Source organism: Lactuca sativa, chromosome 5 (assembly GCF_002870075.4).
Source record: "Lactuca sativa cultivar Salinas chromosome 5, Lsat_Salinas_v11, whole genome shotgun sequence".
NCBI classification, from domain to species: domain Eukaryota; kingdom Viridiplantae; phylum Streptophyta; class Magnoliopsida; order Asterales; family Asteraceae; genus Lactuca; species Lactuca sativa.
In genome coordinates, this window is record NC_056627.2 from 327,115,575 (window position 1) to 327,130,178 (window position 14,604).

The 14,604-nt window shown below is 38.3% G+C and overlaps 2 protein-coding genes across 2 annotated transcripts; both read right to left on the reverse strand.

Moving 5' to 3' along the window:
* Nucleotides 1-216: 216 nt before the first annotated feature.
* LOC111904098 (UPF0481 protein At3g47200) lies at nt 217-2,041 on the reverse strand. The gene has a single exon (XM_023899873.3). It carries the CDS (start codon nt 1,802-1,804, stop codon nt 407-409), a length of 1,398 nt encoding a protein of 465 aa, XP_023755641.1. The 5' UTR covers nt 1,805-2,041; the 3' UTR covers nt 217-406.
* A 9,219-nt stretch (nt 2,042-11,260) lies between these two features.
* LOC128126133 (uncharacterized) lies at nt 11,261-14,331 on the reverse strand. The gene is made up of 3 exons (XM_052763871.1): nt 13,559-14,331; nt 13,225-13,442; nt 11,261-11,418 (listed from the first exon to the last, which is right to left on the reverse strand). Exons 1-3 carry the CDS (start codon nt 14,329-14,331, stop codon nt 11,261-11,263), a joined length of 1,149 nt encoding a protein of 382 aa, XP_052619831.1.
* Nucleotides 14,332-14,604: the final 273 nt, after the last annotated feature.

The window sequence follows — 14,604 nt, forward strand, 5'->3', positions numbered from 1 at the left end:
ACGGGCACACGTGGGGAATTTTCCCTGGAAATCCCTTTGGGGGCTGGGTTTTCCCGTTTTGCGGAGCTCGAACTCGGGTTGCTCGTTGAAATATTGCGAGTAGGCTTCTGTTGAATCATTTGCCGTTTCCAATATATATATATATATATATATATATATATATATATATATATATATATATATATATATATATATATATATATATATATATATATATATCAAACAAAAAATTCACAAGCGGATTTATTTCAAAAATAAAGTCTCAAACCTCGTGGGAGAGTTATTGGTGTTGAATACAAGTGGGGAAACACACAATACATACGCAATCACTCTTTCAAAAACACACCAAAACAGATACACACAGGAAATGTAGTAAGAAGAACCATCAATTATATATTATTGGATCTCATAAGTGATGATTCAGCTTCAAAAACTTGCAAAGATCGTCACATTCGCCAGGGGGACCCCAGACAGTGAAGTAAGTTTGAACACCGCTAAGAAATAGAGCCAACACAGCTCCTACAAGCGCTAGAAATGACCACGGGCTCTTGATGTACTCGTGCTTGAGTTGGGAAAACCTTGTGTTCCTCAAGCTGTCGTAATGTTTTTGGATTTCGTACTTGGCCTTCGAATATGCTAAATTGTTTGGCACCAAATCCGTCCCTATTTCATTGAACATCGTCGCAACTTCTTTGTCACTCCCAAGGGAGTTATCAAGGACCCCAGCTTTCCGAAGAGCCTTAACGTCCTCAGGATGATCAATGAGAGAATCAAGGAGGCATATGTAGGAGGTAACCCATGCATCATGTGCGTCTTCTGCGCACATTTCATAGGCTATTAAGTTTAATAACATGGGCTTGGTGGAATCGTCCACGGTTATCGGAGGTAGTCTTACATTTGCTGAAAACCACCACCACCGTCCAACAAATTCCACATGAGCCAAAGACATAAAGCTACTCGGCTTAAATTGGATCCCAACATCTGCAAGCTCATTAACATTACGAAAAGTACATCTGTTGCTTATTTCATCCTTTTGAGCATCGTCTTCCCTTGTTCGTGTAAGGCTAGAATGCAGACGATGGAGCAGATGGTGATGATCTGCTACCAATTTCGAACCGAAATTTTGATCATTTTGGGTTGAACCGCTTCGGAAACCGAACCACCCTCTTTTCTGCCTCCCTGGTACCAAAATGTTGTTAGTGAAGAACGATCTCATCTTGTCACGCCTTTCAGTCAGGTTTATCAAATCCGTCAGCTCGTTTATAACTTTGAAGGGAATTTGGTTTTCCAGCAAGAACAAGTCTTGTTGGATAAACACAATCTGATGGCTTCTCAACTCTTTACAACTTCCAGGTTTCTCTCCGTAGATAAATAGAATATAATACAAAATAAAACATCCATCGAGCAACATCATCATAGTAAATTCCTTACTGGAGAGATGGTCTGTTGATTTCTCTTCATAGAAACTCCGTAACTCTTGCACCATGCTCGCTGTCCCAAGCTTTTTGTACAACGTACTAAGGCCCACCGTGTACTTGGAGAGGAGCTCCTTCGTGAAAACAGGCTTGAGTTTCTCGGCTAACTCGAGCTTCTGGTTCTTGTGATGGTATGGACCAATGGAAACCACCTTCGGAACATAGTATTTCTCATAGATATCGCTCGTCTCGCACACCAATATCTTCGGAACTCTAGGGATTCGTGCAGATGACAAAGGTGGTGGGGGGGCTTCTTCAATCGAGTTGATAACCCATGCCTCATCTTCATTCTCGATGCTGCTTGCATTAATATCGTCGTGCGTGGCCATTTTTTGGATGTGGTAGTTTAGTATTAGTCGTTAATTATGGGATTGTAAGAAAGTGTCGATGGTCTTGTCTTGGTATATACATGCATATAACAACTTTAACTTTGTTTACCTTAAGAAGATAGGAATCATGACAGACATCTTTTAAGGTGAAGTACTATTAAATAAATACTTTGATGGCAAAGACGAGGAACGCATGTTGCTTTTTCCTTTAATTAAGGAATAATAATAAAACGAAACTGGGGTGCATACAGATCTAGGCCTATTTGAAAATTAAAAACTAAAAATTAAAAATCGGATGACTTAATTGCATAAATTCATGAAATTATACTGTTTATTATATCTTTACAAATTACAAATTAAGATTGGGATTTTTACTTTTTACTTCTAATTTGTGCGTTCCATATGATAATTGTATCAATGGAAAAATATCCACTTTTATAATCACATTGACACATTTATTGATAATTCCATTTCAGAGTAACAAATAAATAGAAAAAATGTGGCACATATTTATGGAACACGGCAAACTCGTAATTGAAACAGTATTTTGCTAAATATGCTTATGAAAAACGGATGCGATAAACTTATAAACTTATAAACGTGTCCCTAATTACCTAATATATTAAGATTAATGCTCTAAGTTTTTAAATTCTCTATTAAGCACAATCGCAAAGGTTGGTTTTCAAACCTCAGAACAATCAGCGTTTTAATTTCATTGCACTTGATTGGTCCATGCCACATGGCTTAATCTGTTTACATATGTAAAATATTTTTTAGAGTGCTTATTTCGAACGTCAATTGAGTATTCTAGTAAATATGTTAATTAAATTATCAAGTAAAATTAGTTATTAATTATAATGAAACATATTCTTAACTTGATGTATGAATAAAGTTACTCATGTAGTGTTTCATGTTGTTGTGACAAAGTACTATAATATATGAAAATATTATAGTGAAGTACACTTTCAACTCAAGTTAGAGATATTTTGTCGTGCAAAAGCATAAACCTCGTGAATATATATACTATGAAGGTTTTTGGACCCTCCTAAGCACCATCCAAAGATATAACTAAAAAACTCAGGATATTAATATATATATATATATATATATATATATATATATATATATATATATATATATATATATATATATATATATATATATATATATATATATAATCTTAGTAGGTTAAAAAGTCGAATGTTACATGAGTTGGTAATTTAAAATAACAAAAATAATCCATAGTAAATAAGTTGATGTACAATAATAAACAACAAAATTCAAATCTATGTATATAAATAAAAACAAAGAAAAAAAATGTAAACTAACATTTTAGTGAGAGATCCAACCAACTATCAATCATTACATTTTGATAGACTCAAGATAAGAATCAAAATAATACATGGTAGTACCCTAATGTTCTAATGTATGAATTTGAAAGATGAACTAAAGCGATTGAGAGAATAGAAGCTTTTCTCATTACAGACATGGAGTCGTTACATATTTATACAAGAGAAAGAAATCAATAAGTTATTCTAACAACGTAACTAACTACTCAACAAAATATAAGCTAAATAACACACAAATGCCCTTCTATACATAATGACGAAATTGTCCTTGAACTGATTAAGTTAATAGGCCCCCTCAAGTTGGAGGAGATGAAAACAAACCTAACTTGGATGTAGCATGTTGATTATGTGGTCCATTGAGAGGCTTTGTCGTTACATCAGCTAACTGATGTTGAGTTGAAACATGTGATAAGAAAATGAGTCCCGTTTAAAGTTTTTCTCTAACCAAGTGGCAGTCTAACTCGATATGCTTTGTGCGTTCGTGATAAACAAGGTTAGTAGTAATGTACATCATTGCTTTGTTATGACATTTCCAAGGAATGAGTGTTATTCTTGGTACTTCAAACTCAACAAACAATCGATTAATCCATGCAAGTTCTGTACAAACACGTCGCATGGATTTGTACTCCGCCTCAACAGATGACAAAGAAACGATAACCTCTTTCTTAAACTTCCATGAAATATGATTGCCACCAAACATGATGAAGAAACCACTAATAGAGCGTCGTGTAAGAGGAAAAGTGGCCCAATTAGAGTCATAGTAAGCTTTAATGTTGTTAAAAGAATTAGCCTTGAAGTGAAGCCCTTGACCCATAAAACTTTTTAGGCATCTTAACATATGAAGAGCAACATCATAGTGAGATTGACATGGAGTTTTGTTAAACTGACTAAGATATTGTACATATAATCATAGTGAGATTGACATGGAGTTTAATTCGATCAAAACACTAATTATCTTTTAGCCAAACATTCATTATCCTTTTTCTAGTTATTCAAAAGTATTTTGTGAGAAAACAGTTATCAGAGTACAATCCTAAAAACATCATAATGCGGAAACCTGGGTGGATACGCTGCGATCAAACCGGACCCTTCCCTTTTGAACCGGAAGTACCTGAGACCATAACCTTAAAAGCCATAAGCACAAAGCTTACTGAGTTCCCCAAAATACCAAATACCATACAGACATACAACCAAGGATATATGGGTGCTTGCAATCCCCTTCGGTCTATTTCAACCGGATACCGGGTCTATTTCATCCCTACCACTACTATACATATCAAACACATAGTGGTCCCCGCCCGACATCGATCCCTGCTCGATATACAGATTTGTCAGTCATCTGGTCTCGCCTGGCATCATACCCCGCCCGATATACATATAAACATATAAACATAAAATCATACAAACTGTGACAACCCGAAATTTATCCCGTCATTTTAACCTCTTTTTCCGTTAATAAAACTCGCTTTATTAAATCGTCCGTTAACCTTTTTGGATTAGGTTAATTAAATTGGGACTTTTATTATGACTTCGTAAGGGTTGGAACAAATTAGAAACACCCTCAATATTCCCTTGAAAAAGTTTTAGTTACAACCAAGTCAAATTACGACTATTTAATCGGGTGCGACCAAAAGCCCCGTTTAACGTCAGTATCGGGTAGATTTCCTCCGAGCTACTAACTCAAACCCTATATAAGGGTGAGTGGACTCCATTTGAAACTTTCCACCCTCTCTCTACTCTCTCTCTCTCTCTCTCTACAAGTTGCCTTCGATCCAAAAACGCCTCTTTCAAGCCCCAAACTAGTAAGTGATCTACCCTAACTTATTTTTTAGCTCATTTAACATGAAAATTCGTGTTTAAGACATCCAAAAGTGGCAAAATCATGTGTTTATGGCCCAAGAACACTCTCGGACCGCAAACACCCATAAGTGGGGTTTTGAAGCCCCAAAACCCTTCTAAATCACTCCTAGGGCTTAGATATGACTTGTGGACTTGCACATATGAGCTTAGAACACCAAAACCTTATCATATGGAGAGTAAACATGAGTTTACCGCCCAAGAACACACTTGGACCGTAAAACCCTCTTCATGAGCCGTGAACACCTTTTAAGGTGTTAAATTTGCCCTTAAACACCTCCTAAGGCTTGGGTAAATGTCTAGAATCAACCACAAATGAAGTAGGGCCTTTAAACATCAAAGAAGCTAAGGACCTAGGATTTTACGGCCGTAAAACCCCCAAGGATTGGTCCATGGGCCGTAAACTCCCATAATGAGGCCAAATGATGCCCTAACTTCTCCATTTGACTTGGAAAAATGCATAGAACTTTATACTCTTTCATTTAAGACCTTAATTCATGAAGGGATTGACCAAGTGAGAGTTTACGGCCGTAAACTATAGGTTTACAGGTGTGAACTCCCTTAAATGGTCCATTTGGAGCCTTAACCCTTTCCTATGCCCTAGATTTGAACCTAGCCTAATTCTACAAGTGATATAAGACCTTTTAGCATCCAATAACACACCACCCATGAGTTTACGGCCGTAAACTCATGGGGATATGGTCTTAGGGCCGAAATCTCCGTAAAGAGTTTACTCTTGAAGAGTAAACTCCCTAACTAGGCCATACACTCCCTTATTGCAACCCAATAGCCTCCTAGCACTTGACCAAAGTGTTTTCCGCACATTAGGATGCTTATACGTGTTTAATTAGTATTATAATCACTAATTGTATGTAAACATATGTCACCATATGTTAATAAGTCACTAAGTGTGTTCAAGTCTTCACTTGACACCGAGCACCCAACCGACACCTCCGTCCGATCCACCCACAGCAGGTGAGTTCATACCCCTGAATTAACATTTTAAATGATTTTAACTGCTTTTATAGGGGGGAATACAAGTTGATCTATACAGTTATTATATAAATCACATGTGATTAATAACTGTATAGCCAAATATATTTTTGCATGATAACTGTTTTATCCAGCTTAAGATGTTCCAATCTCGCTTTCAACTCTTGTTAAAGGTTTTCCAAAGGTTTTCTTCACTTAATCTGTCTTATAAAAATCATTTTCAAAGTTCTTATGAAAGGTTTTTCAAAGGATTCCAAAGATTTTCAAAACTTGTTTTACAAACTGACATCAAGTCGTAAATTTCTAATGTGTAAAGGTTTTCCAAAGTTTTCATAAGAGTTTTCTTCTATGCTTTTATTTCGTAAATGCATGCATGTATTTGTATAATTATATAAATAATTTTTAAAAGACTTAGGAAGGCTAGTTCTCCCTATTTCCTTTTCCTCGTTGGGATGTGGTCTGGTGGGTATCGGTTATCAGTCCGAAGGTCGTTTAAACATTAGTTATATATCATGTATACATATTGTCACCACCCCGGCCGAGGCGGCGGAACATGCCGGGCTGTGCGACTAAGTTCATGGATCACAGATAAATTGAATATACAGCACAAGTACAACAATAAACAAAACGGCATTTCATTACATATTTACGTTTTCATACAGAGTTCTTACAGATAGTAATAAAATAATAATACGAGTTTGCCTTAACAGTTAGGCATAATAGTTCAAAAGTAGCAAATTAAAGTACTTGCGAGCCATGTTTTCCATCGTCTGAGAGTGTCTGAAATTTCACTGATTTCCTGAGAATACATGTATTTTAAAAGTCAACACGAGGTTGGTGAGAGTCACAGGTTTTCTGCTAGCCGCAGTAATAATACTTTCAAAAGTCATAAAGTATTTTTCTTGTATAACAATAGTTGAAGCAATGCTTGTCATGAGCCTTTAAAAGCCAAAAAGTATTTTTATAAATAAATTCATGCTTTTAAAGAAAACGTGTTTGTAATAACTTCATGAAAATTTAAATATATCTATTGTATAAGTAACCACTATACTTATAAATAGTTCTAACAGCAACCAAACCTATGGTTGTAATGAAAAAGTGAGAGAGATTCGTGTTAATGTTTTTAGTGATTTCTATAATCGAGCTATAGATGAAAAGTACCCCTCCCTACGACGCTTCATTGGACGTCGTAGAAACGATCGTAGACACATATCACTTGCTTCGATTGATCAGTCGATGGTTGTAGCTAGCAACCACAGGTGGGGTTGTCGACCCCATATAGATCTATATATATGTACCTCGCTCCGAAGATTAACGATTATAGCAGTGTGGGGCAGGCTAAGTGATTAAACTCAGCTAATGAATAGTAGCGTCTCACTCAAAAACCATTAACGAAAAGTTTGTGAATAACTCTCAGCCCTAACTTAATTATAGATAAGTACCGGGCATAATGAATTTCATAGTATAGTATTTGTAAAGTCGAGTATGGTTGACATATTTAGAAAAGTATAAATTACTCGCTCTTATAGAGATATGTATTTTAACATAACGATCTTGTATAAGTGTGAAAAGCCTTATGCATGATAGTATTTAGATATGGAAGTCTTTATAACTTTAAACTTGTAGCATGCATATCATATAAGACTTATGTATTTGCATAATAAATACTATTTAGCACATGTATTCTTCCCAAAAAATAAATAAAATATTGAAAAGGGGCCGTAACTCTCACCTTATCGAGTGGTTAACGAGTAGTTCTGAAAGTCGAGCTGTGTTGCCGAGAGGTCGTGATTTCCGGGATAAATCCAATTTCCTAGAAATATTGGGTATAAATCAATATTTGGTAGAGATTGGGTATTTGAACTAGTATAATGATTTATAATTTTTCTAAATGTTTATTATCTCAAAATTTATTTAAATAATCCATTTAAATAAATTTTTCTAAAAATTTAGTTTATTATTTTCCCAAAATATTTAAATAAATCCCAAAAATTTATTTAAATCAAAATAAAATTTTATAATTTAAGATTTAACAACAATCAAATATAAAAATGTATATATATGTAAAAAAAAATGAATTTATGAAATTTCTATTTTAACATTTTGAGCTTCTATTGAAAGGATTTTTCGAAATTTGGGTAGATTGTGAATATTTCAAATGTATGTTTAGGACTTAGGACATAGTTTAAAAAAACAGTTTTTGGGAGTAAGGGGTTGAATCTGGACAATATCATACTTGGGGGACTGTATGTGGCAAAACCGCATGCATGTTTGTGTATCTGATTCATAAATAGGAGGGAAACCTCCTGTTCGTCTTCTTCGTTTTCATGATACACCGAAGGCACAACCATAATATATACAGTGGTCCTTGATTTGTTTAACTCGATGAGAACAAAAGAAAAATGAAAGGGAGGGTGGCGATGACTCATAGAGGTGGAGCAACAGCAGAAACCGGCGGTGCTGGAGGTGGCTGTGAGCTGCGACGAGGGTTTGACGGAGGTGGTAGTTCGGTGCTGCTGCCTTCGTTCTTCTTTCTTTCAACAATATTTCGATGCAGGAATTGTGGAGAAGCTTTTGGGGATCGAAATTAATAGCAATGACAGCTTAGGGATGAAGTTCTTGGGTGATGGTAGTGGAGGTTTCAATGGAGTTTGGTGGTGGTCGACAGCCTCCTGCAGCCGGTTTCTTCTTGTTTTTCTGGCCAAATTGAAGGTTGAGGAGGGTGGTGGTGGTTAAGGGGGTTATAAGGAAGGTGTTTTGGATGGTTAAGTGGTGGTTTAGGGTGGTGGCTTCTTGTTTGTTTAGAGGGTACCCGAGAGATAGATATTGAGTGAGAGAGTGAAAAAAAGAGATGGCTGATGAGTTGTGTGATTTTGGAGGCTGCTTATGCATGTATTTATACTAAAAATGCATACTCACATATAGAGAATCCATACTCCTACACCTATCTCTTGTACTATGTTGGTGAAACTTGTACACAAAGAAGGAGAGGTGGAAGGAGAGCACGTGGGTTTATACCAGCTGGAAGAGATCAGATTTTTGGAGTCCATCACCCCCATGTGGGCCCCACATGGGGTTATACCTCCATTTCATGTCCAAAACATGCAAAACCCGGGTGCCTCGGGATTCGTGCATCGAATATTTTTTCAAAGGCACTTTTAGATAGGGTATAATTCAAGTATTCCAGAACCTCAAACGGATTAATTTTTGGAGTTACGGATCTCCGGGAATTTGTGTTTGAAGTTTTGCGTCTTAACGGTAGGCGGTGTCCGTTTTCACGACTTTCATAAATATTTTCATAAAAATTATTTCGAGTGTGAAATTAAATAATATACTATATCCTGATTCCAAAAACGCTCTCAAAAATCCCGTCGGCAAAGCGTAAGCGCCTCAACGGATCGTTTTGGTTTACGCGATTAAAGAAAACATTGTTTACTGTCTGTTTTTCTTATAACGGTTGTATCTTTTGCATACGAACTCCATTTTGGATGTTCTTTATATTTTCAGAAATAGGGGAACATGTACTATCATATTTTAATGATTGTTTTGCTCAAAAATGATTAATGCTAAATTTCAGTTTTCAGACGCATTAGCCAGCGCTGCAATTGAGCGATTTGATTTGGTTACTAGTTTACACGTTTGGGCATAAAAATATCAAATAGATATTACATAATAATGGAAATTAACTCATTTATATTTCATTAGATGCTAGTTAAAGCTGAATGAGTTAATTACAAATAGATTTGTCGTAATTTACTTGTTTGAAATTTATGCCCTAAATTCCGGGATGTCACATTACCTCCCCGTTAAGGGAATTTCGTCCCGAAATTATTACATTCTTGTCTACTTTACACTTGGATTTAGTTCTTTCACTAGTGGTGGGGGCATCGTTGAATAAATGTGGATACTTTTGTTTCATTTGATCCTCGCGTTCCCAATTAAACTCCGGTCCTCTACGAGAGTTCCACCGGACTTTTACTATAGGTATGCGGTTTTGTTTGAGACTTTTAATTTCCCGATCCATAATCTCCACTGGTTCCTCCATGAAGTGAAGCTTTGTGTTGACCTGAATTTCATCGAGTGGTATGACCAGGTTTTCATCGGCTAGGCACTTTTTGAGATTACACACGTGGAAGGTATCGTGAACCTTGGTGAGCTCTTAAGGTAGCTTGAGCTTATAAGCTACCGGACCAACTCTTGCTAGGATCTCAAAGGGTCCGATGTAACGTGGGTTTAGCTTTCCTCTTTTTCCAAATCTAATGACACCCTTCCATGGGGCAACTTTTAGTAGGACTCGGTCTCCTACTTTGAATTCCAATGGTTTGCGTCTGTTGTCAGCATAACTCTTCTGCCGACTACGTGCGGCTTTTAGCCGTTCTTTTATCTGAACAATCTTTTCTGTTGTCTCCTGAATGATTTCAGGTCCAGTGAATAGTGTATCTCCAATATGTTTTCCTGCTAGTTGGGTATCTCCAATCTCTGCCCAACATAATGGTGAACAACATTTGCGCCCATACAAGGCCTGGAATGGAGCGGCCTTTATACTAGTGTGATAGTTGTTGTTGTAAGAGAACTCAAATAATGGCAAGTGAGTATCCCATGCGTTACCAAAGTCTATCACACAAGTGCAGAGCATATCTTCCAGAGTTTGTATTGTCCTTTCGCTCTGGCCATCCGTTTGAGGATGATATGGTGTACTCATGTCGAGTTTTGTGCCTAGGGACCTTTGCAATGATTGCCAAAATCTGGAAGTGAATCTACTATCTCGGTTTGAGATGATAGATATTGGCACACCGTGTAGTCTGACTATCTCCTTGAGATAATTTCTGGTGAGTTTTTCCATCTTATCAGTTTCCTTGATGGCTAAGAAGTGAGCGGACTTGGTCAAACGGCCAACCACTACCCATATGGTATCATAACTGCTTGATGTCTTGGGAAACTTTGTTATAAAGTCCATTGTTATTTGTTCCCACTTCCATTCTGGAATTGATGGTTGTTGTAGCAGGCCAGACGGCTTTTGGTAATCCGCCATGACCTTGGAGCAGGTCAAACACTTACCGATATAGGTGGCAATTTCTGCCTTCATATTGGGCCCCCAATAATGTTTCTTGAGATCGAGATACATCTTGTCTGATCTGGGATGTATTGAGTATCTTGACTTGTGAGCTTCATTTAAAACCAAATCTCTGACTTCTCCAAACCTTGGAGTCCAAATTCGGTTCATGAAGTATCGCGTTCCATCATCTCTGAGATCGAACTATTTGTCCATGCCTCGTAGGTTTTCTTCCATGATGTTCTCAGGTTTAAGTGCTTCTAACTGAGCATCACGAATTTGAATAGTGAGGTTCGAGTGAATGGTTAGGGTTAGAGCCTTTACACGAAGAGGTTTTACTCGTTCCTTTCTGCTTAAAGCATCTGCCATAATGTTTGCTTTACCGGGATGATAACAAATTTCGCATTCATAATCATTTAGTAATTCGACCCATCTTCGTTGTCTCATATTGAGCTCTTTTTGATCAAAAATGTGTTGAAGGATCTTGTGGTTTGTGAATACAATGCACTTTGTCCCGTATAGATAGTGTCTCGAAATTTTCAAGGCAAATACTACGGCTCCCAACTCTAAGTCATGGGTAGTGTAGTTCGTCTCATTTGGCTTCAGTTGTCGGGATGCATATACAATAACCTTATTCCTCTGCATCAGTACACACCCTAACCCTTACCGTGAGGCATCACAATATACTACAAAGTCTTCTCTTCCCTCGGGAAGAGACAAAATCGGTGCACTGCATAACAATTGCTTCAATTTTTCGGAAGCCAGACTCTTGACTGTCTCCCCAGTCGAACTTTTTGTCTTTCTGGGTTAGTGCGGTGAGAGGCTTGGCAATTTTGGAGAAGTTCTCGATAAATCTCCGATAATATCCTGCAAACCCTAAGAACTGGCGTACTTCTGTTGGTATTGTTGGTGCTTTCCAATTCTTGACAACTTCAATCTTTGCAGGATCGACATGAATCCCTTTACTGCTGACCACATGACCGAGGAAATGAACTTCGTTAATCCAGAACTCACACTTAGAAAACTTTGCATAAAGTTTTTCTTTTCTTAGTAGTTCTAGGATTAAACGCAAGTGCTGGCCATGTTCTTCCTTGGTTCGTGAGTATATTAATATGTCATCGACGAAGACAATCACGAATTTGTCCAAGTAGGGTTTACACACCCAATTCATAAGGTCCATGAATACGGCAGGTGCGTTGGTCAGTCCAAATGACATCATTAGAAACTCATAGTGACCGTATCTAGTTCGGAATGCCGTCTTTGGAATATCTTCTTCTTGAACTCTAAGTTGATGATAGCCGGATCGTAGGTGGATCTTTGAGTAGTAGCAGGATCCTTGTAATTGGTCGAACAGGTCATCGATCCTCGGGAGTGGATACCGGTTCTTGATAGTGAGCTTGTTCAACTCCCTATAGTCGATACACATCCTGAATGATCCATCCTTCTTTTTGACAAATAATATCGGGGCTCCCCAAGGGGAGAAGCTTGGTTGGATAAAGCCTTTGTCGAGAAGTTCCTGAAGTTGACTAGATAGTTCTTGCATTTCCGATGGAGCCAGACGATAAGAAGATCGTGCCACTGGTGTTGCACCCGGGATAAGGTCGATTCGAAACTCAACCTGTCTGACGGGAGGTACTCCAGGTAGGTCTTTTGGAAATACATCTGGGTAGTCGCACACTTGTGGTATGTCTTTGATTTCCTTACCCTTGTCTTGCGTATCCACCACGTGGGCTAAGAAAGCATAGCATCTCTTTTGCAAATACTTCCTTGCCTTCATGCAAGTAATGACTCTTAGGTTTTTCCCTGACTTATCTCCGTAAATTACAAGGGTTTCATTGTTTGGTAAGGGTAATCATACAACTTTTTCGTAATATAGAATCTCCGCTCGATGGGCTGATAACCGATCCATTCTGATGATTACATCGAAACTTCCAATGGTTATGGGCATTAAGTCGATAGGGAACACGTGATTATTCAGGGTGAGAAGGCAGTTGGTGAGTATTTCTAAGGTGCTTTCTATTTGATCGTTGGCTACTTCTACCGTGTAAGCATTATTGAGTTTGCATGATTCATGATTAATCATTTTCTAAATTTATGGGAAATAAAACTCTTATCGGAACCGGTGTCAAATAATACAAAGGCATAAATATTGTCGATAGGAAACGTACCAGTAACCACAGTTGGTTCCTGGCGTACGTCTCCCGCACCTATCACAAACGCCCTTCCTTGACCACCCTGTCTCTTCAGATTAGGACAATCTTTCCTGAAATGTCCCGGTTGGTTGCACTCGAAGCAGGTTCGACTTTCTCTTGCGGTAGTAGTTGAGGCTGTGTTGCTTGGGTTCTTTTTGCAAAATTTGGCGGTATGACCGCTTAATTTGCAGTTGCTACAGATCATGCAGTCTCCAACATGATGATAATTGCACTTAGGGCAGCGAGGTAGAGTTCCAGCGTAGGGCTTTACTGGAGTGGGAGTGGTTGTGACTACAGCATACACCGTTACAGGCTCTGGGTTTCGCTTACGGTGTTTGAAGTTCCCTTTTGGCTTTCCCTAGAACTTTCTCTTAGAATTCCAGTTTGGTTCTTTTCTTTTGCAGGGGCCATGGTGCCTCGTCGGATACATTGTTCAGTCAACTCATAAGCCAGTTGCTTGGCACTGTCAAAAGTTGAGGGTCTGGATGCAGTAACCAGATCTTGGACTGGCGATGCTAATCCCCAAATGTATCTCTCCGTCTTCTTGTCTTCTGAAGGCACCATTCCGGGACAAAGAGTTGCAAGGTCTTCGAATCGGGAGGTATAAGCAGCTACCTCTGATCCTTGCATGGTTAGGTTCCAGAGTTCTTGTTCTAATGCCTGAATCTCCTGCCGTGGGCAATAAACTTTAGTCATCATTAGTTTCAGTTGTTCCCATCCCATGGCATAGGCTTCTGCAATTCCCACGGTCTTGGCATGGTTGTTCCACCAATTTAAGGCAACATCCATCAGTGTGCAGGTAGCGTACTTAACCCTGCAGTCATCCGGGAAAGAGCTGATGTGGAAGACAACTTCAATCTTTTCTATCCATCGGGATAGGCCAACAGCTCCTTCAGTTCCGTAGAAGGATCGGGGTTTACAACCCATGAATTCTTTGTATGAGCAGTGTTTGGGATTTCTTTGGGCAGCTACAGGAGTACCACTTCCGCTATTTCCAGTATTCCCGTTTCGAGCAGCCTCATAAGTCGCCAAGGCCGTAGCAATCCCTTGTGTAAGCATGTTCTGCATCATGGTGGGATCCATCTAGAAATTGTAGCACTTGGGGCTTCTTCCGGGTCTGGAGTTTCATTTGTTGTTTGAGTTATCTCTGGAGCACTTCTCCTGTTAGTTCGGGGAGTCGGTGGCGGACGAACTTGTGGTTCTTTTCGTCGAGGCATTGTCCTAAACGTTTAGAAAAGACACACTTAAGTTGTTTATGTAAGGATTTTATTGCATTTATTCCTATAATCCCACAAATTTCCAAGTCATAGAGTATGACTGAATCCTGAAATCCTATCAATTTTCATATGATAAGGG